General features: G+C 59.2%; 1 protein-coding gene across 3 annotated transcripts in view; it reads right to left on the bottom strand.

Annotated features, from left to right (window-relative positions):
• The window catches only part of AP2A2 (adaptor related protein complex 2 subunit alpha 2), a 79,691-nt gene that overhangs the window by 13,101 nt on the left and 40,918 nt on the right, over positions 1-25,672 (bottom strand). For 2 of the 3 annotated variants that reach the window (XR_004385218.1, XM_032879811.1), the window contains exons 3-12: positions 20,556-20,698; positions 18,144-18,337; positions 15,188-15,317; positions 11,648-11,749; positions 8,069-8,177; positions 6,201-6,351; positions 4,685-4,853; positions 3,573-3,710; positions 1,167-1,349; positions 527-624 (exon numbers count right to left, since the gene is read on the bottom strand). Coding sequence is in view for 2 of the 3 variants with exons in the window: in XM_032879811.1 (XP_032735702.1) it covers positions 527-624; positions 1,167-1,349; positions 3,573-3,710; positions 4,685-4,853; positions 6,201-6,351; positions 8,069-8,177; positions 11,648-11,749; positions 15,188-15,317; positions 18,144-18,337; positions 20,556-20,698 (1,417 nt within the window). In the remaining variant the exon portion in view is untranslated. The remainder of the gene's footprint in view (positions 1-526; positions 625-1,166; positions 1,350-3,572; positions 3,711-4,684; positions 4,854-6,200; positions 6,352-8,068; positions 8,178-11,647; positions 11,750-15,187; positions 15,318-18,143; positions 18,338-20,555; positions 20,699-25,672) is intronic. The other variant, XM_032879812.1, reaches the window with a different exon arrangement.

The following is a 25,672-nucleotide window of genomic DNA, read 5'->3' on the forward strand; positions in this document are numbered from 1 at the left end:
ACTGGGTCAGGGGGCAGACGGGGGACACACAGGGCAGTGGGTCAGGGGGCACACAGGGCACTGGGTCAGGGGCTATGGGGGGCACACAGGGCACTGGGTCAGGGGCTACGGGGGGCAGACAGGGCACTGGGTCAGGGGACTGAGGCGGGCAGACGGGGCATAGGCGGAGTGGGGGCACGCCACCCCTCGTCTCCTACGCCTTGTACGCACCCCAGCACCCATGCCTCTCACCCTCACGGTGGGCATGGAGCAGCTCTGGGAAAAGGACCCACACTAAGCCAGAACCCCCCAGTAATGCGGAAGACCGGCACCTCCAGCTCCAGACTAAGCGCAAACCTCCCCTCCGGTCAACTAGAAACCCCGTCGGTACAGCCTGAGAGAAGACGGAACAGTCACCCGCAGCGGAAGTGTTCCGGCTCTGGCTATGCCAACAAGCAGGGTAGGACCCTCGCCAGCCTTCACTCCGCGGAGGCCCAGGGCCAGCGCCACAACACGGTACCCGCCCGACTCCCCGGGGCTCTCTCACCTGGATCTTGGGTCGCCGGCTATCAAGTTTCCGAACTCCCCCAGGATGTAGCCCCCCACTTTGACCAGGTTCTCATGGCATGCCGGGGCCTGAAGAGCCTGTAAGACACGGAGCCAAGGAGCCCGACGCACAGGCGGCCCCCGCCCGCCCAGGTCCACGAGTGGGGACACATCTGCCAGCAGGGCAGCGGTAGTGACGGTGACACACCCAAACAAGATGCAGGTCACTTTGCCTATGTAGGTGCCAGCTTCCAGCAGAGCTTCCAGGAGACCTTCCTGGCTTTCGAAACCACCCTTCCTTCCCTTCCCGTTTCTGCAGCTATGTCCTCAGCAGGGGAGTCCCCGAGGCAGTGACATGGCCCGTCCAGCCCTGGAACAGGGCCTGTGCTCCACTTGGGCCCCGGCCGGGGTCGGGGGGAGCAGGTGCACACCCCCATCCTCCTTGGGGCCCACGCCCCTCGTCAACGGAGCCCGAGAACCACACCACAGAGGCCTGTGCACACCAGAGACGAGCTCCAGCAAAGGAGGCGTCCACAGCACGAGCTGGAACCTCCCAGAACAGCCAGCAAGAGACACATGGCGCCCTGCGACGCCCCCCCGGAACCCCATGCTTTACCCAGAGAAAGGCACGTGGGCCATACCTCAAATACCGTCTTGGCGGCATAGCCCTGCACATCGTCCCGGTTGATGACAATCTGGATGACGCGGTACCACACCTCCTCGCTCACGTAGTCACCGGCAATCCGGATCAGGTTCAGGATGGTGTCCACGTACCACGTGTAGTCCACAGCATACTTCTCCGCCAAGATGGCCACCTTCAGCACCTGCAGGGGGCGGCTGCTCAGGGTAGGTGCTCTGGACCCCACGGCGTGCTGCCCGATGTCGACACCAGGGCTTCGGAAGGACCTACACACGTGCCAAAGCTTGGGTGTGCAAGAAGCTTCCACCAAGTTCTCAGGGGAGCCCAGAAGGTTAAGATTGGTGGCTTAACTGGGGAAAGCCAGACCACCCTCCAGGAATAGACTCGGAAGGTCTAGGAGGCTCATGGCTAGTTTCCTAGTCTAGAAGGATCTAGGAAAGCACAACAGGGTCGGGTCACGGCTGCAGCCCAGGCAACCCTGGCGTGGGGCCTCCTCCCAGCAGCCCCATCCTTGGAGCGCCAGGGCCCGCTGGGTCTCCTCCTGTTCTGGCCAGCCTTTCCCAACACTCTCCCCTCTATCCTTCGTAGGAGGCCGCACCCACTTGTTCACCCCCATGTGTTCCAGAGGCCTCTATGGACCCCATGCACTGCCCCGGGGCAACAGCACTGAGCTGCCCAAATGCAGACCTCACCCCCTCCCCCAGTCACCTTCTTGGGGCGCCAAGCTCCCCTGAATGGCACCAGCTGCTCTTCAAGCAGCTGCCTGTCCTCGCAGCCAGCCCCCAACTCTGCGAGCCTCCTGACTGCGTTCCAGAGCCCCTGCCGGAGCCTGGACCCCCAGCCATGTGCTCTGCCCACCCTCCGGCACCCCCATCGGCTCTCCACAGTGATCCCTGCACATCGCTCCAAAACTCACTGTGTCACTGCCTTGGCTTCAAAACCTTCGAACCCAGAGCTCGCCCCTGAAGCTGAGCACTCAGGGCCTCCCCCACCATCTCGACACAGGCCAGCATCTTCGCTGCCCCTGCCACCTATGCTGTGCACCCCGTGACAGTTCCTCCCAAGCTGCCCCCCGCCGCCGGGGTCCCGAGCCCTGCCTCCACCAGTCCTCAGCCACACTACAAGCAGGCCCACTGTCCTGCCTAGGACCTGTCATCCCTACGCACACATCCCTAGGAGCACGGCAGCCGGCACACCCAGGTGTGGAAGCCCAGCAGCCAGCATGACCCCAGGGCACATCCGCAGACACGCCAAGCTGTGCAGGTGCATGGAGAGAGCACTGACCTGCAAACTGAGGTCGGTCGGTCTTACACCTCATTCGACTAAAGTGGACTGAGGAACGTCACTTGTCATTTGAAAGGGAGTAAGAGCCAACACGGCGCTGGCTAACATTCAAGACCTTAAAAACCGGAAGAACACGCCCCTTCGGTCTCTGCTCAGAGCACACCCGGCACCGAGGAGAGCCATATCCCCTTGACTACAGTCCCCAGAGTGAGCCCGCGCCACCTGCACAGGCGTCCAGCCTCATCCCTGCTGCCTGACTGCCCTCCAGACCCGAGCCCACCCACCCCACGCTCCCCTGCACGTCTGTTCTTGAATCTTCCTCCTCGTCCCTCCCGGCTCCCCTGCCGTGCCCAAGCCCTCTTTCCTGGATGGGCATCCATTCAGCGCCAGCAGCCTTCCTTGACCTTCTTCTCCAGGGCAGCCCTGCTCCTCACCAAAGCACGCCACTCAGCACTGAAGAGCCAGCACCTGCCCCAGCCTGGCCACGGGGGCCACAGCCATTCCCTAAATGATGGGCTGGAAGCCTGAGTGTCCGACTGCACGCAGGGACACTCGTACCCAGAAGCGTGGCCACCGACCTCTCCACACATACTCCACTGAGCCCTCTGAATCACAACACACACTCGGGCTCCCCGTATGCTGGCCATGGGCTACTTGAAAGCCGGCACACCCCAATTCTGCATCGCCGTCAGCCTCTCCCCAGGCTGGCATGTGCGGGACCCTGACAAGGTGTTCGGCGTGTGTGGCCACTTCGCCAACAGCCGCTGCCAGCAGCGAAGGCCGCCAGGCGGGAACAGGCGGCTGTGCTCAACGGAGCAGAGAGCAGGCGCCCCGCGAGTAAGCAGGAGCTCCATGGCTCAGACCTGCAGACCTTGGCCCACAGGAATGTGAACTCATGCTCACCTGAGTTGCAAAAGTATCTCACTGTGAGGGGCCCTGTTTGCACAGGTTGTTTAAAGTCCCTCCTGAAAAACTGAAAGGCTCCGCTGAGGATGCGGACGGGAAGCTACGGTGAAGGTGTCTCTCCCCAGAACCGAGGAAATTTCAGGACAGCATCAGAACAGAGCCACGTGCGCTAGGGAGAGGCAGACCGGGCTGGAGGCACAGTGGCCATCGGACTCACAATCTCTTCTCGGATGGAGTAGTCGGCCGTCTCCAGGTAGCTCAGCATCTCAGCCACGATCTGCTGGGCGTTGCTGCGGTCACACATGGCGTAGAGGAGGTCCACGGCCCGCTGTCGCACACTCACGTCCCGCTCCGTCTGGGGGTGTGAGCACAGTGTGAAAAACCGTTCAAGCAGACCGTGGGCGGGGTGGCCAGGCCCCTGCGGCTCAGGCCCCCTACTCTGTCCCAGCGCTCACCGCCAGCTCTCCCTGCAGCGCATCCAGACCCAGGGACCCCCAACACACTGCGCTCACGCAGAGTCCCTCACTCGTACACGTGGGCCCAGCAGCCCTGGACTGGCCGGAATCAAGGCGCATCCCTGGGGCAGGTGAGAGGCCCCTCTACTGCACGGACACCGACCGGCACCACCTGGGAGCTTATCACAGTGCCGCTCTCGGGCCCCTCCCGAGACCTGCTCGCCAGCCCCCCACTGCGGTGAGACGCCAGCTGCTGCTCGGCACAGGACAGGCTGGGAAACGCAGCTGAACCACCAAGCAACAGGCAAAGGCGAGGGCAGGTCTTTCTGACTCCTGGCAGCGAAACCAGGGCCAGGAGCTCCAGAACCGAAGAGCTCAGCGGCCCGCGTTTGTGTGGCCTCTTGCTGGAAACAGCCCAAACACGCGAAAACACAAAGGGACAGAGTCAGACAGTTCTTAACCAGGAGTCTGGGCAGAACCAGGGGCTCTGCAGCGGCCCCCCTGCCTTTCGCTCTCTGGCGCACCTCAGCCAGCACCAGTAACGCTGGGGGCGCCGTGCTGTCCCCCGAGGGCAGGCGGCCCCCAGAGTCACGGCGGGTAATGGGAGCAGGCAGCCTCAACTTGGCTTTTCCAACTCTGGAACTCAAATTCCTTCAGAAAGGTGAATTTTCTTTTGCAAAGGGCGAGTCTTCTCAGAGACAAGGACAGAATATTTTCTCTACCTACCAAAGGGAAGAGTCTGCGTCGATTCAAACATCTACCATGACTCGGCCCCGTGCGGAACAGGACGCGCCCTACCGCGTGCTCCAGCAGACCCCACCGGCAGGGAGAGAACAAGGCCCGGGACGCCGGCCCCGGAGCACAGGGCACTTGCCTTCAGAGCGTTGATGACGGTCTCGATGTGAGTCTTGACCGCCTCGTGGGAGAACTCGGAGCTGGCCAGTGTGCACATGCTCTCCAGCGCCAGGTAGCGCAGGTTGGTCTCACGGTGCTGCAGGAACTGGCCCAGCTGGTTACAGGCGCGGACAAGCAGGTTCGGCTCACTGCACGGACAGCAGAAGCGGGCGGGTAGGGCTCCTCAGCACGCGCCCCACAGACAGGGCCGCCCACAGGTCAGCGCGGCCGGCGGCGCTCACAGTCAGCACACTGCTGAAGGGAAACCTCAGGGCCCCCCACAACAAAAGCTTTGAATTTCCAACGCTGAGGCCAGTTTTGCATCTGCTCTGCTCGCTGCCACCTCATATGCAGAATTCCACCAACTCCTAAGAGCTGGTGACAGAAGTGGCACCATCCCAAGCCAAGCATCCCCTGCAAGCCTCTGTGCCCAGCTTGCAGAGGGAATGCTCAGGCTCTCGCCAAGGGGCCAGAAAGCTCATCTCAGCCAGAGGCAGCAAGCCCTGGCCAATGGCTGAACAGAGGCCTTGCCCACAAGCATACTCCTGAGAGCCACACACAGAGACACAGAGGTGTGCAGTCGACAAGGCCCCAGCACCGCTTCCCAAGGAGTCTAGCTGCGCGGCTACTTAATCTCGACTTCGCCCTCATGATACTGTAGCTCGCTAAGTATCTTCAATAACTGAGACCAAAGGGCTTCCTCTAAAATCAAAGCTTCCGTTTTCAACAGTTCCCAACTCCGCTGATGTAGGATTCTCAGTAGGACTTTCTGTCCCTAGAAACACATCTGTCTAGAAATGCTGAGGTAGAAGATGGCTGGGAAAGGCTACGCCACGCCTCCTGAGCCCCCACCTGGGCGGGGTGCAGCACTCTCCAGTTGTGGGGACCCAGGTGGCATCTCGCACAGCCCTGCCCAGCAGCCACACCATCATGCTACCGCAAACTCTAAAACAAGACACCATTCACAAGGCCACAGTCAGACCACGGGACTCCAGGAGCTGAGGAGACAAGGCAAGGAAGCAAACCACAGTGCGGCCACCATCTCCCTGCGCTGCGCTGGCGCACACAGCTGTCCCACCACTCCCCAGAAAGGCCTCAGACCAACACTGAGTGTGGCTTTGTGTCACAGGAAAGCTACCAGCCACCCACCCTCGCCTTTCCTGTAAGGTCATGGGAGAAGCCGGGCAGGACCAGAGTGCCAGGAGGAACAGGAGAGGCCCTCAGGGACAGGCAGGGCCACGGCGAACAGGGCGCAAGCTCGGAGGCCAGAGAGAGCACGAGGTGCTGGAGGGGAGCAAAGAAAGGGCCACACAGGGAGCCCACACCCGTCTGAGGAGGGCAGAGGCGACGTGTCCACATCGGCAAAGAGGTAAGCACTCAGTGACACCCAGCAGGCCTGGCATCAACGAGAAAGAACACCTCCATGTGCTCAAGAGGGGCGTGTCCTCCCCATGAGGCAAGGCCAGGGGAAGGAGAGCACGGTGGCCCTGACCCACCTATCGTGGTGAATGATCAGGCTGATGGCCTCGAAGAGCGCGGCGTTCTTGGCATTGGAATGCTGCACTTTTTTTGACTTTGGTGGTTCCTGAGCCTTGTTCAGAACCGTCTCCAGGCACTCGGTCAGGCGACCTCGCACTGCAGGGTCTTCTGGGCGAGACAGAGCACCGTCAGGCCGGGCCCCCACCCCTCTTCCCTCCCGGCCATACTGCTTCACGGCAAGGGGGAGATGGCTGGCAGGAGTTCCTGGTCCAACTGTGGAGCTACTTAAAATGAGAGGGTTTAGCAGCTTGGTAACTCCCCATGTGTTTTTGTGGGGTTTTTTAATATTTTATTTATTTATTTGACAGAGAGCGAGATATCACATGGAGGCAGAGAGGCAGGCAGAGAGAGAGAGAGGGAAGCAGGCTCCCCACTGAGCAGGGAGCCTGACACGGGACTCAATCCCAGGACCCTGAGATCACGACCCAAGCCAAAGGCAGAGGCCCAACCCACTGAACCGCCCAGGCACCCCTCCCCATGTGTTTTAAAGCAAATAAGATGTCCGACATTTTCGCTGCATTACAGAGCACACAAATCGAGAGAAAATAAAATCTCAGAGACACAGACAAAACACATAATATAAAAGTTTGAAAGACAGGGCAAAAGATCTTTTTCTCTACCTTCATGCCCAAAAGATACAGAGAAAATGTTACCAAAACCAATTAAAAAAGAGAAGGAAACTTTTAAAGTTCTGATCGAACCATAAAAAAGAAATAGAAGACAAAAAAAGGAATAAGAAAGCAGTAAAAATATCAGAATATCATAAATGACCTATCCCCAAAACGTCCAGCACCTCTGGGGCGTCACAAGCCCAGCCGCTGGAGAGCAGAGCAGAAGTGCGGGCAAGCGCGGCGGGCGGCACCAGCAGGAACCCCGAGCAGCAGCCATCCAGGGCTGGGGCACAGAGGCCAGGAAACTGCAGCCGCACCCACAGACAGTGTCAGAGTGAGGATGCAGGACAGCCGCCAGCAGCAGGGGTGAGGCAGCAAGGAGCGGGGTCCACAGGGAGGCCAAGCCGCCCCAGCTCAAGGGACGGCTCTGCCGCAGGTGTGCAGCTCATACTTTGGTATGGAAGACATTTAGTTTAGAGAAAATCACTTAAAACTAACAAAATAATATCTTGTACAGAAACCAATTAGATTAAACTGTAAAGGCTACAACAACAAGCAATTTTTGTACAGGGCAATTTAGAAGTTAACAATAAAAATGTTCATCTACAGGGCGCCTCGGGGGTTCCGTCACTTAAGCCTCTGCCTTTGGCTCAGGTCATGATCTCTGGGTCCTGGGATCGAGTCCCTCATCGGGCTCTCTGCTCCGCGGGGAGCCTGCTTCTCCCTCTGCCTGACGCTCATGATCTATCTCTCACTATCTCTAATAAATAAACAAAATTTTAAAAAAAAAAATTTCATCTACATTCTTCAACCAAGAAGTTCTATTCCGAGACATTTACCATACCAGTCGCATGTAACATTTTGCAGTAAAACGAGGTCACAAGAATATTCTCACTGCGTACACTGAGGTTACACAGATCATTAACAACTTAAGATAACGACGTGTGTAAGTGTTTCAAGTTTCAAATTTTACTGAAAAACATTGTTTCAAAAACCTACACAGGTCTGATACTATGTAAAAAGCAGAGATAATCCCACTAAGTAACAAATTCGGGAGTTCTGCACTAGCTGCTCCGGGGAGGCCAAGGCGCGCAGCCGCATCACAAAGGGGCCAAAGAACAAGGGCCAGCGCCAGGGAAGGCCTCACAATGGCCGCAGACAGAAGCCACGGAGCCCGGCCCGAAGCAGCCGCCCCAAGAGGCCGCGCCGGTTACCTGGGGGCGGGTAGCACTGCAGCAGCCGCAGGAGCTTCACGGACAGCCAGGGCGCCGGGACAAAGTAGTACGTATAATCCTGCAGGTCTGTGGACGCGGACGTCACAATCTGGAAGACACCCCAGGGGCGGGCAGGTGTCACCAAGAGAGGCCCTCCGTGGGGTCCCCGGATCACACCCTGCCTGAGAAATGGCTCTGTTCGATGAGTGGAGGGGATTTAACACAGTGCTCTCTGTCCCTGAGGTCAGGGGGCGTGGTGACACGGCGCTCGCAGGGCAAGCAGCCGGCCACCGTCGTCATCCGGGGCAGCCCCACACGCTCCTGCTCTGCGATGGCCGCCCCACCCCGCACGCACAAGCTGGCCCGCACCACTGACCTGCAACTGCTCCAGAATCCAACCGCACCTGCGCTGGGAACCCAAATTCTCCTTCGTGGACCAGGACGCAGATGAGACACAAGAAGGAGGACTCTGGTCCTCTCAGGGCGGAGCTGGTGTCCTGAACCCAGCCCATCCCCTCCCACCCCCAATACAGCCCTCCAGCGCCAGCCCTGCCGAGAGCTCACCGAGGCCAGAGAGCAAGCTTCCTTCACTCGCCGCTCCATCTCCCTGGCCGTCAGAGTCCTTGGCCAGGCAGACCCTCCCTCCTCCTCCTACATACCCGACTGCCCCGAGGACAGTTCGTTTCCACTGACACACGTTCCTCACCCCCGAGTCAGGGAGGTCAGAGGAGCACCACCCTGCCAAGCTCCCATCTGTGACACTTGAGGTCATATGTAATAATAAGCATGTTCCGGAAAGTCTCACCATGACCCCGCCGTCAACTGCAAGGCTGCAGCCCAGACCCAGGACGTGGCCTGGGAAGGAAGGTGAGCTCCACGATGGGGAAGGCACGGACAGGGTTATGGTTACGGTTAGGGTTTTAGAGCCTACGGGCACACAGAGCAGGAAGCCAGGGGGCACTCAGCTCCACAGGACAGAAGGAGCCAGAGCAGGCCACCGCCTGCCGCTGAAGCCACGCTCAGAAGTGTCCGACTTAGAAACGCACACATGTGAGCCAAATACAAAAATAAAAGCAATGAAGAATTCACCCCAAAAATGTACAAAGGAACTAGCAAATTAGCCTAAGAAAGTAAAGGAAGTAAAACAAGGGTAGGAACAGGAAGCCGCCAGGGAGAAAAACAGCAGAGAGAGCCACCAAGTCAGAAGGCGTCACGCTGGACAGGCTCACCAGGGAAGTGAAAAGGCAAACGCCCCACAGCGAGACCGAGCAAGGGCGGCAGCACGGCCCGCCGCCGCGCCCCGCACGCACGGACACTGACCGCCGCACACTGGTCATCCAGACAAACCTGCAAACGGCCGAAATCAACTTAGCCGAAACTGATGAAAGGACAGAAAACATAAAAGCCCGCACCTTAGTAAATAAGTTGAATCCAAAATAAGAAACTGTTCCACGAAGAAACCCTACCTTCAAATGGCTTCACCAGTTAATTCATGATAAAAGTGTTAGCCAAGAAACAGAAAGAAGTTTCCTTCCTGTGACAAAGCGAGCCAACGGCAACAAAATCAGCAAACACAACTCATCACGGTGAGACACTGGAGACTCCCCTCCGAGATGAGGAAGAAAATCCTCTCTCATGGTCCACACTGCAGGGAGGGCCCAGTGGCAGCCAGAAAGCAGGAAACACAGATGAATACAGGCTGGGAAAGAAAACTCATCGTCCACAGACCTGATGGGAGTACAAAGAAGATCTAACACAATCTACAAATGAATTACTAAGATTAGTAAGTTAGGGGGCACCTGGGGGGCTCCGTCAGTGAAGCACCCGCCTTCAGATCAGGTCATGATCCCGGGGTCCAGGGATCGAGTCCCTCATGGGGCTCCCTGCTCAGCAGGAACTTGCTTCTCCCTCTCCCCGCCGTTCCCCCTGCTTGTGTGTGCTCTCTCTGACAAATAAATAAAATTTTTAAAAAAATAAGTAAGATCACTGAGTTTGACAGAATTGCCAACTCCAAGATCAATGTACAAGAATCACTTGCACAAACCAACACACAGTGGTCATAGAACACATTTAAGACATCACTCGTGCGCCTGGGCGGCTCAGTGGGTTAAGTATCTGACTTCAGTTCAGGTCCTGATCTTGGGGTCCTGGAATCGAGCCCCATGTCAGGCTCCCTGCTCAGTGGGGAGCCTGCTTTCTCCATCTCTCTCTAACCCCTCCCCCCACTCATGCTTGCTTGCTCTCTCTCAAATAAATAAAATCTTTTTTTTTTAAGATTTTATGTATTTATTTGACAGAGATCACAAGTAGGCAGAGAGGCAGGCAGAGGGAGGGGGGGAAGCAGGTTCCCGCTGAGCAGAGAGCCCGATGCGGGGCTCGATCCCAGGACCCTGAGATCATGACCTGAGCCAAAGGCAGAGGCTTAACCCACTGAGCCGCCCAGGCGCCCCAAATAAATAAAATCTTATAAAAAAAAATATATCATTAGGAATAGCATTTTTAAAATAAACTATATAGGGGGACCTGGCTGGCTCAATCATTAAGCATCTGCCTTCGGCTCAGGTCACAATCCCGGGGTCCTGGGACCAAGCCCTGCATCGGGCTCCCTGCTCAGCGGGGAACCTGCTTCTGCCTCTCCCTCTGCCACTGCTTGTGCCCTCTCACTGCGTCTCTGTCAATAAATAAAATCCTAAAAAAAAAAAAAAAAGAGGAGCCAAGCTGCTCTACCTGGAGGGTAATGATGAAAACGCAGACCTACACGACAAGGAGACGCCGCCTCACCCACGAACGGCCGACGCATGCAAGGCCGAGATACAGAGCGGCGGGAAGGGCACACTGCGGGCAGGGAGGCCAGTCGGTACAGCTGCTCTACACTGTCCCCTCAACGTGAAGCACGGCCGCCCCATGACCCAGCGATGCCACCTCCAGGGACCTGTCTCGCAGCCATCCGCACACAAGAGCCAAGACACAGCCAAGCTGATCACAGCAGGCCGCTCCCCATCGCCTCAGGGTGAGACAAGGTGACGGGTCAGTCGGCTGTGCAGTACTCGTGTAAACGCTCCACGGCATCACCACGAAGGTACGGCACGCAGCACAAGCCCGCCGACCCCCTGGTGCTGAGCTCTACGAGTCACACACAAAGAACACGGGCTGCTGCAGAGTCCCTGTGCACAACTCAGGACACCGTCCGAGCCAGATGTCCGAGTGAAGGACGCGTGCTCAGGCAGCAAAGGAAAGTGAAGAGAGAGGCCGCCCGAATGAGGACAGGGCTCCCTGCGGTGGGGGGCGCCACCGGCACCCCCATTCCCCACCCAGCACAGGGGCTGAGCGGCACTCGGGTGACACAACCGTGGGCTGCGCCGTTCACTCCGGGCACTTTCCCGTAGGGACAGAACGTTTCTCAAGTGGCAAAAAGGTGGAAAGAAAACCCAACAAATTCCAAACCAAGACAAGTTCTCACCCTGGACTTACAAACTGAGCCCAGTATCCTGCGTTCGAAACAGTAAGCTAACATATTAATTAAATGAAAAACTCAGACGAACACGTATTCTGAGACCCGCTCCCCATCAACAGACTTACCCTGCTTAATCTGGAGACAGCCAGAGAGACAGACGTCTTGAACTCCTCGGGGTTCTTCTGCGCCAAGGTGGTGATGAGGCTGGTGGCGGCGGTCACCACACCCTGAAGCAAACACACGACAAGTGCACACTGTGACCACAGCCGACGTGCCTGCGGCTGGCTTCCAACAGCAAACTCATTTTCCAGGTAAAACTTGAAACTGAGAGCAACAACCCAGAGCCCCTGGGCCAGATTCAAAACTGCTCTGACTGGCCCATCGTGTCTGAGACAGCACACATCTGTCATGTTCCTTCTGGAGCTTCTCTCCGAGAACCTGGGCGTCCAGCAAGGCCGGCAGCCCAGCTCCCTGCCTCAGGAGGCCTGCGGAGCGCCGCAGCAGCCAGCCGAGTCTCTACCTGCCCTGCCACCCTCCTCTGGGTCTGGGGTCAGCGGCACTCACTGCTGCCCCTCGCTCACATCACTCCGCATAGGGGCACCTGGCTGGCTCAGCCAGGAGAGCACGCAACTCTTGATCTCAGAGTGTGAGTTTGCACCCCATGCTGGGTACAGACGCTACTTAAAAATAAAATCTTTAAAAGAAAAAAAAAAAAAAGATTCTGTACGGACCAGGAATGGAGACATTACCCTTGGACTCACTTGGATCTTTCCAACCCAGAAGTGTGACCATGGAAAACAGCAGCTGGGAGCACCTATCCCTGCCTTCTTGAACAGATCCACCCCACTGTTCCCTGCGGCAGCCCAGGCCCCATGAGGCCCCTTCCCCGTAGAGCGCCCCCCATGCGGCACCTGGCCTCCGTGCACAGGGAAGCCCAGGCAGCACGGGGACACCTGCTCTTGTCCCAGGACAACAAGAAGTCACTCCCACCAATTCCTGTGTCTTGAAGGAAGACACTGCTTAAGTTAAGAAGTTCTCTCGTAAATACAAAATAGACAAAACAAAGGAATGCAGGGGCGCCTGGGTGGCTCAGTGGGTTAAGCCTCTGCCTCTGCTCAGGTCATGATCTCAGGGTCCTGGGATCGAGTCCCGCATCGGGCTCTCTGCTCAGTGGGGAGCCTGCGTCCCCCCTCCTCTGCCTGCCTCTCTGCCTACTTGTGATCTCTGCCTGTCAAATAAATAATGTCTCCAAAAAGAAAAAAGGAATGCAATGAAAATGCAAATAAAGCTCAAGAAAGCACTGGCCACTGTGGTCCCCCTGGCCCTCCTCCACCAGGCTCCTGAGCGGGTGGGAGAAGGCCAGCAGCTTCTGCAGCTGCAAAGGCGCAATGGAAGGGAGCCCCTGGCCACAGCTGAGCGCTCCTTCAGCTTTCTAAGGACAACCTGAAAGCAGCATTGAAGACGCAGAGAGAACCGGCCTCGATGTCCGCGTCCCAGCAAGCAACAACCAACTGGTCCCCTCGCAGGAGAGCTCTAACAAACTCGGGATTCGTAAACGCGCAGTCCCACCGGGCAGAGTCATGCTGCACAGCTCCTAAGCATCTGCGGCTCCGCCTGGCCCACCAGGGGGACAGAACAAGCCTCCGTATTCTGACAAGAGTCAGCTGGGACTCGCTGGCTCGAGCTCAGCTTCTCCCATCCTCTGCTGTCCCTGGAGTCTTCGTGGGAAGGGCAGCGTGAGAAGACCAGGGGGAGCCCAAATGGCCCCCAGTGCTGCCCTTTTGGCCACAACTCACTGCCTGCCCCACACAGACCCCTGGGCTCCTGCTCTGCTCTCAGAACACAGGGCACACAGAGGCCTGCTTGCCTCTGGCGGCACGGCCAGCTGACACGCCTGAGCCGGAGACAAAGCAAGCCAAATCTCGGGCCATCTTTAGTGACAAAGCCAAGAGGTATAGGACAGAGAAGCCACAACCCCATAAAGGACAGCCACCAAGAGAACAGAGAACATGGGACGAGAAGAGAGATGAAAAAAGACAGGGTGATGGGCTGGGCCTTCCTGTGGGCCAGTGGGCCAGCGGGCCAGCACCTCTTCCCTCTCCTCTCTGAGCTGGGCCCTGGCGGCCCACAGCAAGCTTGTGCCAGGCAGTGCGGCCGGTGAGACCCGGTCATGCACGTCTACCTATGCAGGCGAACCACACAGCTGGGGCGACCGAATCGTGAGTGTCAGAGGAGAGGCCCTTCTCGGCCACTGCTCTGAGCAGCACTGATCAGTGTGAACACCTGTCGGCCGTGAGGCGCAGGCCCCCTAAGCTGCCCCAGCTCTGAGCCTTCAGCACCTCCTGGCCCAAGTCCAGATCCGCAGGAAGCCACTGCAGCCCTCGGGGCCCCCGTTCCCACAGGCACGAAACTGGAGAACTCCCCCCGCCTCCCAGGGCTGCCCGGTGGGCGACTTGTGGCCTCGAGCCTCACAGCCTCCTGCGTGGCTTCAAGATTCCACTGGTGGACTCAGAACCTGAATGGACTGAGAGGGACCCACGTGGCCCGGCGTGCACTCCCAACAGCACCTCCCAGGTGCGTCCCCCTCACCCTACAACATGGCTGTGCCGACCGGCCTCCGTGCTGAGGAAGGGCTGCCCCGCTTGGATACGAACATCCCAGGATGCGTGGGCCATGACAAGGTGGGAACAGCCCACAGGGCTGCCACCCCACAGCAGGTGTCCCGACACAGCCATGAGCTCTCTCCTCTGAATCTGCACGCTGTGACCGTTTATTTTTAGTTAATTGTTTTCTTGGAGAGGGAGAAGGAACGAGGGGCAGAGGGAGAGAGGGAAACTCCAGCAGGCCCCAAGGAGCACGGAGCCCGCTGCAAGGCTTGACTCCATAACTCTGGGATCACGACCTGAGCCAAAATCAAGAGCTGGACACTCAACTGGCTGAAAGCACCCTATTTTTAATTTAATTTTTAAGGTAGAGTCCTCCTGAGAAGTAATACAGAAACCAGCTAACATACTCACACCGATCGACTCAAGAAAAATCTGTGTGTTGAGTTTCAATTCTCCCATTTACACAACAGAATTCATGCAACGCAAAGCCACCGTGCCCAATGTCTGCTCCTACTTGACTCCGTGTGCTGATGTCACGTCCCCGTGTGCCCCTTCGGGCGTGGACAGCACCCATGACCCATGTCTAACCACTATCACCAAGTCGCCCTGCACCTCCCTGTCGTTCCCTCTGACACAGGGAGGACACACAGGCCTGGCCCGTGCAGTGGCCATGCCAGAGCATAGGTCAGGTCACAGGTCACCCTCCTCAAAACCCCAGGGAGAGAAGCACACGCTTGCAGTGCCCTCGCCAGACAGGGCATTTCCAGAGGACGCTGGTCTCTGTCTTGTTCACATGCACAGTCGCAGCATGCAGGAGGCCCTTCCAATGACGAGCTCTGCCGTGAGCCAGAGGCCGCATCTGCGTTATCCCGTCCCCGGGAAGGGGGGAGCTCCTCCCCAAGCCACAGAGGCCCCCAAGTGCTCACACACTCAGTGGGCTGAGCTGTGGAAGTCTCCCCCCAGCATCATGAGAAGCCACACGGAGCTGCTTTCACAATGGCGATTCCAGAAACGGTTCCTCAGTGGGGCACAGGGGGACACGAGTCCAAAGGCATTTACCAAATGCTGGTCGTTGAGAAGGTGCACCACTCGGGACGTCCAGTCTCCCATGGGGACGAGATCAGGAGACGTTCGGTACAAACGCAGCAAGCACAGGGCGGCGCTCTGCTTCACACTGTCCATGGTGTCTCTGAAAGACAGACACCAGCGTCACTCGAGAAGACAGCCGGCACCCCACACGGCCCCAACCAGCCGAGCATGGCCCCAAGCCTCCCAGAGAAGAGCCCAGAGGAACCGGGGACCAGGAGGCTCCACCCTCTTCGTGTGCTCAAGTCCGTGCCCCCTCCTGCGAGAGGTCTTGGTGTGGACCAGGCCCGGACGGCGACAGACGGCTGTCTGCTCCGAAGACTTGCCTCGGACCCCACCACGACCCTCAGCAGAGCCCTGCCGGGAAGCTCTCTTCTCCAGAAATGTCCGTTCTGGTATTTTTCCCAACCGCCGCACAGGGCCTTGGCTGTGCAAGACGGAGCAGACTCAGACTCAACTAATGTTCCTCTTTTTTCCGGGTTCCAGAGAACTTTTGCGTACAATTCACTTCATAACACACAGTCGGAACAGACAGCGTCGGAGCAGTGACCACCACAGAGCCCCCCGCGGTTAAGTGCGGCTGACCGGGAGAAGGAGGGCTCCTGCGCCGCGGCGGCCAGCGTCCCGGGTGCGCCGATAACACCAAGAAGCCAGGTCAGAAGGGCGCACACCCCAGGAAAGGGGCGTTTGGAGGGTTTCCTGTTCAGGTTTCCACGTTCGCTGAGGGCACACACTGTTCCCAACGCCCGCTTATCCCTCCCGCCTGCTGCGCCCAGCCGAACTCTGCAAGCCACCAGGAAGCCACAGGCCCGCCTAGGAGAATCTGCGTCGGGCGTCGGGAAAGGGAACAAGTCGGCGTTCTCAGAGCCCCCGGCAAAGCAGCGGAGACGCTCCCACACGCAGGGAAGAGAAGGGTCTGGGGTCAGCCTTACCATCCGCCTCCATGGTTGCTTTCTCATTCCTAAATGAGTCCAAGCCAAGGTGAGAATCCCCAAGCCGCTCCCCATTCTACTCCAAAGAGAAGTCACCCCAGTCAAATGCTCCGTCGGATACTAAAAGCCCCAGGAGCAACAGGTCCGTGCCCCTCTCTCTGGCCCCACGCCGTCCTCGCAAGCAACCGCAGGGCAGCACGCCCCGCAGGCCTCGAGGCCCAACTGCACCGGCTTCTAGCCAACGTGCTTCTGCGCTCGGGACCACCCCCCGCCACGCCGCCGCTCCTGCACCGCTCCGAGGCCTGCACGGGAAGAACCTTCAGGGAGAGGGAAGTCCAATATCCAGTTACCCTGGGGAGCCCAGGCAGAGCGCTGCCTGCTTCGTTTCAGGTCTGTCTCGGACCCAGGGCCCAGGACCCGAGTGCCAGCTGAGCCCTACCACCCCATCCCCAACATGCCAGCTCTGACACAGTGACTTGACTGTGTGACCTGGACTCTGACAGACACTTCAGTGGGGCATGGCCCCACCTGGGCCCCCAGGCCTCACAACTTGTAGACACAACTCAGCTGTCCCCTTGCAGCGGCCTCTCCTCTCCCCCATCCGCTTTTGCTCGTCCAGGCTGGGCCGCGCTGCACACCCTCTGCGTCCTCTCAATCTGCAAATGTGGTCCATCCTTTATTTCAGGAGAAGATTCTTGAATTACCACCGAAATACTTGCCAGAGATGACCTGTTCTACACCTCAATCATGCAAGAGGTATTTATCAAGCCTGTACCATATACTAGACACGGTTCAAAATGCTGGAAATAAATCAGCAGCCATACTGGACAAAACCCTTAGGCCCCAGCAAGCTTTCCTTCTGAGGGCGGAGGCAGGCAGTACACAGACATGTTCGCTGGCATGCGCCAGGCACAAGGAAGGGCCTAGGCAGCAGCCGGAGGGAGCAAAGAGGGTGAGGGAAGGCCTTGCCAGACCCGGACCAGCCCTAACGGAGGAGAAAGAGAAACCGTCAGGTCCTGAGCCCACACCGACCCCAGCCATCTTCCAGACGGACCTAAAGCCTCTTCCGTCCCGGTGACTCTGCTCTCGGGGTGCCCGCCGTGCCTGCAGCCCCCATCAGCAGACGTGGAATGGCATCACCTCGGCCCCCCACCTGGTTCCTCAGCTCTGCAGCCCCTTCCAGTGCACGACCTGACACTGGCACGCCGTCTGTGAGCCGTCCCCATTCACAGTCTTCTAGGGCCTTGCGTCCAGCCTAGCCTGTCTGCCTCTGGCACACGCCTCACACACCCCTACATGGCCTGTAAGGCCACAGCCCTTCTGTTGCTCATCTAGGCCAGGGCTCACCCCCGAGGCACCGCCGACCCTTGAGGCATCCCCAGCACTGCAGGATGCGCACCAGCACCCCCGGAACCCACGCCCACAGCACAATGGCCGTAGTCTGCTCACTGCTTGTCGCCCCAGAGGAGCTGTTCCCCCAAGTCCTGATGAACTGCCCGGGACTGGGGCCCTTGTGGATCCACACGTGTCACCAGGGTGTGGCCCAACTCAGCCAACCGAGTCCTGGGACACCAAGCAGGGCCCCGCCTCCACCGCACCCCATGGCACCGGGCAGCCCAGCCCATTGTCAAAGTCCTCCAGAACTGCCTGCTCAGCCCCGTGCGGCCTCTCCCCAAACTCAAGGGGGTGGAGGATTCTCAGGATTCAGGCACTTGATCTCTTCCTTGGTAACGCTCCTGAGAAAGAGCAAGGGGCCCTGTGCCACACCATGGGGCGACTGCGTCCCTCCTTCCGCGGCCCTTCCTGGTCAGCTGTGGTCGGCAGGCTCTTCTTCCAGACACTTTACAACCACCGTGCTGCTGGGGGGCCAGGGTATGAGTGGACGTCCCCAAGCACCTACATACACAGGTCTCCCACACCTGAAACAGGCAGATCAACTCCTTTGATAAACTCTTTATGTAATTACACATTCAACTTACTTCACACAAGAGACATACCCAGCTACGAGGATTTTCGGAATCTCCCCAGCAAAGGCCTCGGCCATCTCGCGGCTGCCCACGTTGGCAATGCAGTGCAGGGCCAGACCCATGAAGGTGGGGTTCCGACTGGCCAGGTCGTTCTTGATGGCGTTGTTGATGAGCCGGATCAGCTCGCTGTTGGAGTTCACCAGCACAGAGATGAAGAGGTAGCCCTGGGTTCCAGAGAGACAGGAGGACAAAAGCTCGTGACCACTGAAGCCAGCGCGGGACAGCAACGCACACATGTCCAGCCTTCGGGAAGCCTCCTGAAGCCTCCAGTCTGCCTGTGTCCTGCACAAGGAGTCAGGCCACTCTGATGAAAACAGCAGTTCCGTGAAAGCAGCAGTGTCTGCTTCCAGCTTTGCCATAAGACAACCCTGCAGGACACACCTAAGAGGCATGCAGCCAGATGTCCCCCTGGTCCCCACCCCCGCCACCCGTCCCACTCACCTAGCCATGGTGCCATGTGTGAGCAAGCTGGACCCACTGCTATCCTGAACAGGGGGAAGCCTGACCAGAAGGCCCTACGAAAGGGCAGAGCTCCAGAAACCCTGCTGATTGCAGCTTTAGCCTCTTTCCATCAGCCTCTCGCCCTCAGCTTCCACTCTCTACTGACCAGACTCCAGCCCTGTGTCATCCCTCATCTACACCCTTCCCAGGCAGGGGGACACAGTGGCCTTCCTGAGACTCATCTGATCCCTGACCACGCAGGTGAACTCCTGAGCAGCTTCCTGCTGGTCTTGGGAGAAAGGCCCTACCCACACACCCACGTCCTCTCTTCCACTCTAGCTACTGCTGCCCCACATTCGCTGAATGTGCCCCTGGCCAGGTGCTACCTGCTCTGTCTGCCCCCATCCCCCAGTTAGTTCCTCCTCCTCCTGGGCCCACACAGGATGCCCTCCCCAGGGGATCTTCCCTACTCGCCCTCCCCCTTTGCTGGGTCCCAGAGAGCCTCCTTCCCTGGGCACCAGCCACAGCTGTTAATTATCTGTGGGCTGGATGACACCATCTCCTCACTAGGACAGAGAAGGGCCCACATCTGCTTCTGGTCCCCATATCCCCAGGGGCCTCCCAGCACACTGCATGGTCCATGGAAGACACCCACCCAAATTCTTACTGGGTAAATACCAATATTTTACAAAATTCCTGGGGGACCTAGCTTTTTGTTTGTTCTTTGGGGTTTTTTACTTGCCTTAAGTTAAATTTTTAGACAGAGAAAACTGTTATTTTGCAACATGACAGAAGACATAAAAGTATCATTATCCCAAGAGGCTACAGACCTTAAGTTACAAAGTCTGAGACCGCTTCAGGCGCCCAGGTACCAGCACCATCTAGGAAGCCTCCAGAAGCTGGGAGCAAGGCAAAGGCGCACCCATTTACAGCTCCAGCTCTGAACCCATGCAGCTGTGGTGTCCTTGTCAGAAAGAGAAAGTTGTGCAAGAGGCACCAGGAGAAGGGGTCTGGGCCAGTGCACTAGCCCGGCACTGTGGGGAAGGAAACAGGCCCAAGACACCATCACATCCACCCCGGGCTTCATGCAGCACCGGCAGACCCGCAGCAAATTCCCAGACTGCAGGGAGGTTGTAAAGAAAGAGCAAGAAAAGGGGCACCTGCGGGGCTCAGTCAGTTAAGCTTCTGCCATCGGCTCGGGTCATGATCCCAGGGTCCTGGGACTGAGCCCTGCGATCAGGCTCCCTGCTCCGTGGAGAGCCTGCTTCTCCCTCTCCCACTTGTGTTCCATCTCTGCCTCTCTCTGTGTCAAATAAACAAATAAAATCTCAAAAAAAAAAAAAAAAGAAGAAGAGGGGCGCCTGGGTGGCTCAGTGGGTTGAGCCTCTGCCTTCAGCTCAGGTCATGATCCCAGGGTCCTGGGATCGAGCCCCGCATCGGGCTCTCTGCTCAGCGGGGAGCAGCGGGGAGCCTGCCTCTCCGCCTGCTTGTGATCTCTGTCTGTCAAATGAGTAAGTAAAATCTCTAAAAAAAAGAAAAGACGGAAGGAAGGGAAGAAAAAAAGGAAAGAACAAGAAAACAAATGGCCACCTTGGGGCGCCTGGGTGGCTCAGCTGGTTAAGCCTCTGCCTTCAGCTCAGGTCAGGATCCCAGGGTCCTGGGATCGAGCCCCGCATCGGGCTCTCTGCTCAGCGGGGAGCCTGCTTCCCCCTCTGCCTGCCGCTCCCCCGCTCGTGTTCTCCCTCTCTCTGGCAAGTAAGTAAATAAAATATTTCAAAAAAAAAAAGAAAGAAGAAATGACCACCTCATCAGAAGAGTGTCACACGGGGAAAGAGCCCCTTCCATCGGCCTCCTGGAGAGGGAGGCCCCGGAGCCACCTCACCCGTCTTCGCTGCCGGCCCCGCCCCAGCCCTAGCCCTGTGCCCCTTCAGCGACACTCACGATCTGCTTCTCCGTGTATCTGTTGGAGCTCAGCAGGTTCACGGCCTCCATGTGCCCAAAGTCAATGTCATGGCCCAGCAGAAAGATGAAGAGCAACTTGCAGACGTATTTTTTTTTACTATAGCCGTCAAGAGCCTTGTCACCTAGGGAACAGGTGGGGAGGGCGGGGAGAGCAGGGAAGTCATCAGCAAGAGCCAGACAGCAGAGCGCTCGGGGGCCTGCCCCAGAGAGGCAGGCGCCCGCCAGACACACGGCACAGTGCTGAGTGCAAGTGATGTTTCTAGACCGGACGGTGCACGTCAGAACCCAAAGGTTTGGCTCCGCTTTAAAAACAGAAGCTGGAATCTCTGGCAGCAAGAGTTCTGCCCTCCCAAGACAGCCCGGGGCACACCGGGCCCCGGGGGGCCTCCCTCCGGCCTAACAGAGCCCCAACTTATACGTAAAAGTCAGTCTTTCAAATAACTTTATTAACATAGGCAGATAAGCAGTGCTCTAGATGATCCCCCTTTCACTTCAGTTTTAGGACAAATCGCCCACCCACGGAAATCACACAAGAAGAGCGGGGCGGGGAGGGGCGCCTGCATGGGTTAGTCCCTTGAGCATCTGACTATTGGTTTTGGCTCAGATCGTGATCTCAGGGGACGTGATCTCAGGGTCAGGGGACTGAGCCCCATGCCAGGCTCTGCACTCAGCCTGTCCCTTTCCCTCTGCCCTCTGCTCCGCCCCCCAATGCCCATGCTCGCTCTTTCTCTCTAAAATAAGTAAAATCTTAAAAAAAAAAAAAAAGACCAGAAGGGCCCATGTCTTCACCCTAACCACAGCATGACTGAACTCCGCACTAGAGACTGTGACAAGGTTCCGGACACATCACTGGCAGAAATGACCACCCTGCACCATTCTGAGTATCACAAGTTCCAACCTCGCCTGACAAAGCGTACAATATTCCTTTGGAGTCAACCATTAACAGACTGCAGAAGCAACAACCAGAAAGACTGGTCATCTTACTGAGCTGAGTCTTCCAGTGACACGGGTGCCACAGTGTGAAGGACCCATGAGGGACACATGTGGAACTAACAGGACCTAGGGGAAACGGCAAGGTAAAGACAGCAGTGGTCATCACTGGTGAGGGGTCAGGAGACTTGGGCTCCCTGAATGAGCACTGGCTGAGCCCAAAGGTGGTCTAGGACAAAGGACCCTCCCCCCAGACTTCCTTAGGATGACAATTCAACGTCAGCCAGCCAGCTGGTCACCCCACCTTGAGAAGTTCTGAGAAACCCTCCGTCCTTTCCACCAACAAACTGACATGTAATTTAATGACCAAACAATACGAAAGGAGGCCAGGCCTGGTTCCCGCCCCCTCAGCCCCCACTCACTCCTCTGCTCCGTGTACCTGGGAACCGCAGCTCTGTCACCTCCTGGCTAGAACACACCCCACCTGCTGTGGGAGTGTCTGCGGGCAAATGGCCACGATCTCCCATCTCCTCCCCACCCAGTAGGCCTTCGAGAACCAGCCTGGACTCCATCTATTCTGGAAGCCTCCTTTGACAAGCCAGCCTTGAGTCCCACCCTACCTCCTCTCACCTCCTGGAAGACGGTCCCTGCTACGCAGAGCATATCTTAAAGGAAACAGCAGCGTCGGAAAAGGGAGCACCCACGGCTCCATCACACCAAGTTCTGCGAGGACAGCCATGGGAGCACTGGGGGCCCCTTCCCTGCAGCACCCTGGTTTCTGCTCCTGCAGGGCCTAGGACACTGGGCCCCTCCTCCAGCCCTCCCTGATGCTGGGGGACTTCTGGCAGGCACACTTTTCAAGGCTAAGCCCATAGGAAAGGAAGGCCCATCATTAAGGCAAAATCAGGCCTCTCTCAGCTCCAGCGCCCGTGACAGACGGCGACTGCCGATACCCAGAACACAGCCTGGGGGCCCCACAAGGTAACCCCGGTCCCAGCCCAGAGGAGAGTAAGAGGCCACCCTGCCTGAAGCCAGAGCACCCGAAGGGGCTACCTCTCCAGTCAGAGGGTGGCAGAGGGAACCTCCGGCCCCGAAGGGCTCCAGCAGGGAGACCTGCCTATCTGTGCCACAACTCAGCACGATCGGGAAGGGAACCACGGCCTTGAGAATATGGGGCCCCCCCCGGCCCTCCGCCTACGCGCCTCCCCCAGGCGCCGGCCCCGTGCGGCCCCACCTGCTCTTCGGGGCTCCTCACTGCTCACGAGTGACCGAGTGACCGTGGGGAAGGCTTCCCATGGGTCACCCCACCCCCGGGGCCTGCCATGGGGAGCCCTTGCAGTGGCCACCGTGGGAAGCAATGTCCCTTCCGAGACGCATGCTGGAATCGGGCTCCACACAGTCTGGGATTCACGGCGCCTCCAGAGCTTCCTCTGCTCTGGCTTGTTTCAAACCACCAGCCTTCGGACTACAGCGCCCCCGGCCTCGGGTGTCCCGGCCAAGAAGGGGGAAGCCAGGTGCTCCCCACGTCGGAACCTGCACCGCGGCCTCAGAGGCGAAAACAGAAGGCTCTACTCGTCCCACAGCCCAGACGCTCGCTGCTGTCCACACGGTCGCTTGCTCCGGGAGCGTTTACGCAGCCGCCTCACGAGGCGGACCCAGGCACAGAGCGGGCCGGAAACCCCGCGTGTGTGTGCGGAGCCTCGCGTCTTGACGGCCGCCCACGGGGCGCTGCTGCGCCTCCCTCTTCACTCCTCCGGAGACCGAGCCGGTGTCCTAAGCACAGAACGCGCCGGCAGGACGCGCGTCCTCGTGCCGCCGGGCAGCTCCAACGGCACGTCCACGAACGGCCGCGGCAGAGCCGCTCTGCAGACCTCTCCGGCCCGGCTGCCTCGGCAGAAAGCCTCCGAGGGACACGGCTGCCCGAGGGGCCTCCCGCAGTCTGCGCTGAGAACAGGAGGCGCTCCGAGGCCCCACCCTGCCCATGATGGGCACCCAGCCCCTCGGTGCGACCCGGTGCCGCGCCGGCATCCGGATGCCCTGTGCAGCCCCAGGCCACTCGGCTGCCTGAGGACAGCGTCCCCCTCTGCGCTCCCGACAGCCTGGGCCCCGGCCGGGCCAAACCAGCTACCTTCTCTGCTCTCCAGGGAGTGACCTACCCCCTTGCTCCAAGGAGGGGGCCTCCAGCTCTGTCCTCCTGGGGACTCTCCTCCAGCCCAAGGGGCCACACTACCTCCTGAGTCACCCTGAGGAGAGCTCAGGAGTTCCCCACAGTGACCGTCCCTCTAACCCACCGTGGTTCCACTCTCCTGACCAGACCGGACTGAGAGGGTCCTCAAAATGTTGGTTTTAGCACGGGCTAGAATTGTGTCTCTATTCCAGAACTTTCTAACTGCGAAATCGCGCCTCTCCTGCCAGAAAGGGCGTGGCCCGTGTCCCTCCACCGCGGCCGAGATCAGAGGAGAGAGACGGCTGGAAAGCAGGCCACGCACTGCACCGCGTCCTGACTGAGGCTCGGGGTCCAGTCTGCGCCCCTGGGGCCCCCCAGCTTCTCTACCGCCCCCTCCCCAGGGGCCAACACGGAGCTGAAGCAGGACAGCGGAGCTGGGGCTGCGCAGTGTCAGACAGAGCGAGAGCCCAGCATGGCTTATGAGGTCACGTATCACCGGCTCCTCAGACACGTGCCGATTCCAGATCGGGAACTGCGCAAAGAGCTCCACGTCACAGCCACCAAAGCCTGAGGTGAGACACAAGACTGGAGAGTTGAGTCGGTCACTGCTGCGTCCAGGTGCGCGCACAAACAGGCTCCCTCCTTCTCCCGGGCTGGGGCTGGAGGGAAGGACAGGCAGGCGCCCCTGAGAGTCGCCTGCCCTGTGGGTCAGAGCCAGGTCGGCCTGGGGACCCACACGCTGCTGCTCCCCGGCACCTGCCCCCCGCCCCACCGCAGCACTGATGACCCCGGAAATACCCGTTCAGTCACTCCTGCTTCTCGAGGCCCATCCTGTCTCGTCAGCCGCAGAGTTAAAATTCGTCCAAGATAAGGAATCCTGAGGGACTGGGGAGATCCAGGCAGCTCAGCGTCCGCAAGCTTTACTCACGACCCCAGCAGACCGCAGGCTGACGTTGTCAGCTGTGCCTTAGGGACAGGCCCTTGGTGCTAACCACAGACACGGCCTGGGACGCGGTTTCCAAACGCTCAGCTTCTGTGGGGCGTCACGTGCGCAAGGACATCAAGGAGGGAGAGGGCACCTCGCCCACCGTGGGGTCTGAGCACGGCCCCCGAGTCAGACGCTCTCCTGCCCAGAAAGACGCTCTCGCCCGACGAGCAAGATGCCAGCGAGCAGCGGGCCGGCCGCAGACAGGAGCTCCTGTGGCCGGGGCAGAGCGCGGAGTCCCGGGAACCGGACCTTGCGCGCGATTTTGAGCGCTGAGCCTTCTCCGCCCAGTCCTCAGAGGCTGGTGCTCCGCAAGTATTTGCTTCGTTCACGGTGGAACGAAGACGACGACGCCGCGGCTGGACACGAGCTTCCTCACCTCTGCGCCCCGCGCCGCCCCGCGCCGCCTCAGGAACTCACGCCGGGAAACCCGCCCTCCCTCCCAGGCCCCCGCAGACCCGAGCCCGGCTGTGCGCTCTGACGCTTCCGCGTCGGCGGCGGGAACGTGGGACGCATTAAAACCACGAGAAGGCGCCAGCACGCACGCGGCCCGGAACGAACCCTCGCAAGACGCACCACCCCAGGGGCGGCGAGAATGTGGGGGACGCGGCGCCGCAGGCAGGAGCACGACACGCGCAGCCACTCCCCGAAGTGGCGCGGCGGCTTCCCGCGGGCGGAGGCCCCCGCTCCCGGCCCAGGGCCGGCGCCGCGCGCCCCGGCAGTGCTCGCCGCCGCTCCGCCCCCGCCGGCGGGCACCCCGGGCGCAGGGCCGGCCGCAGGCAAGTCCGGGCCGGTGGGGGGCCGGCCGCGCGCACAGACAGCGTGAGCGCCCCCTGGCGGCGCCGCGCTCAGGTGAACACCGCGGCCCTCCGAGACCACCTTCGCGGCTCTTTTCGCAGCACCTTTCCGGAAACGGCAGCGCTCCCGTGGCAGAAAGCGGGCCGGTGGCTGCGGGGGACGGAGGCAGGCGGCTGGGAGCCACGGACGCAAGCGCGCACTCGCCGGCTGGAAGCG

This window comes from Lontra canadensis, unplaced genomic scaffold (genome assembly GCF_010015895.1).
Source record: "Lontra canadensis isolate GAN:19392208 unplaced genomic scaffold, GSC_riverotter_1.0 scaffold66, whole genome shotgun sequence".
NCBI classification, from domain to species: Eukaryota; Metazoa; Chordata; class Mammalia; order Carnivora; family Mustelidae; genus Lontra; species Lontra canadensis.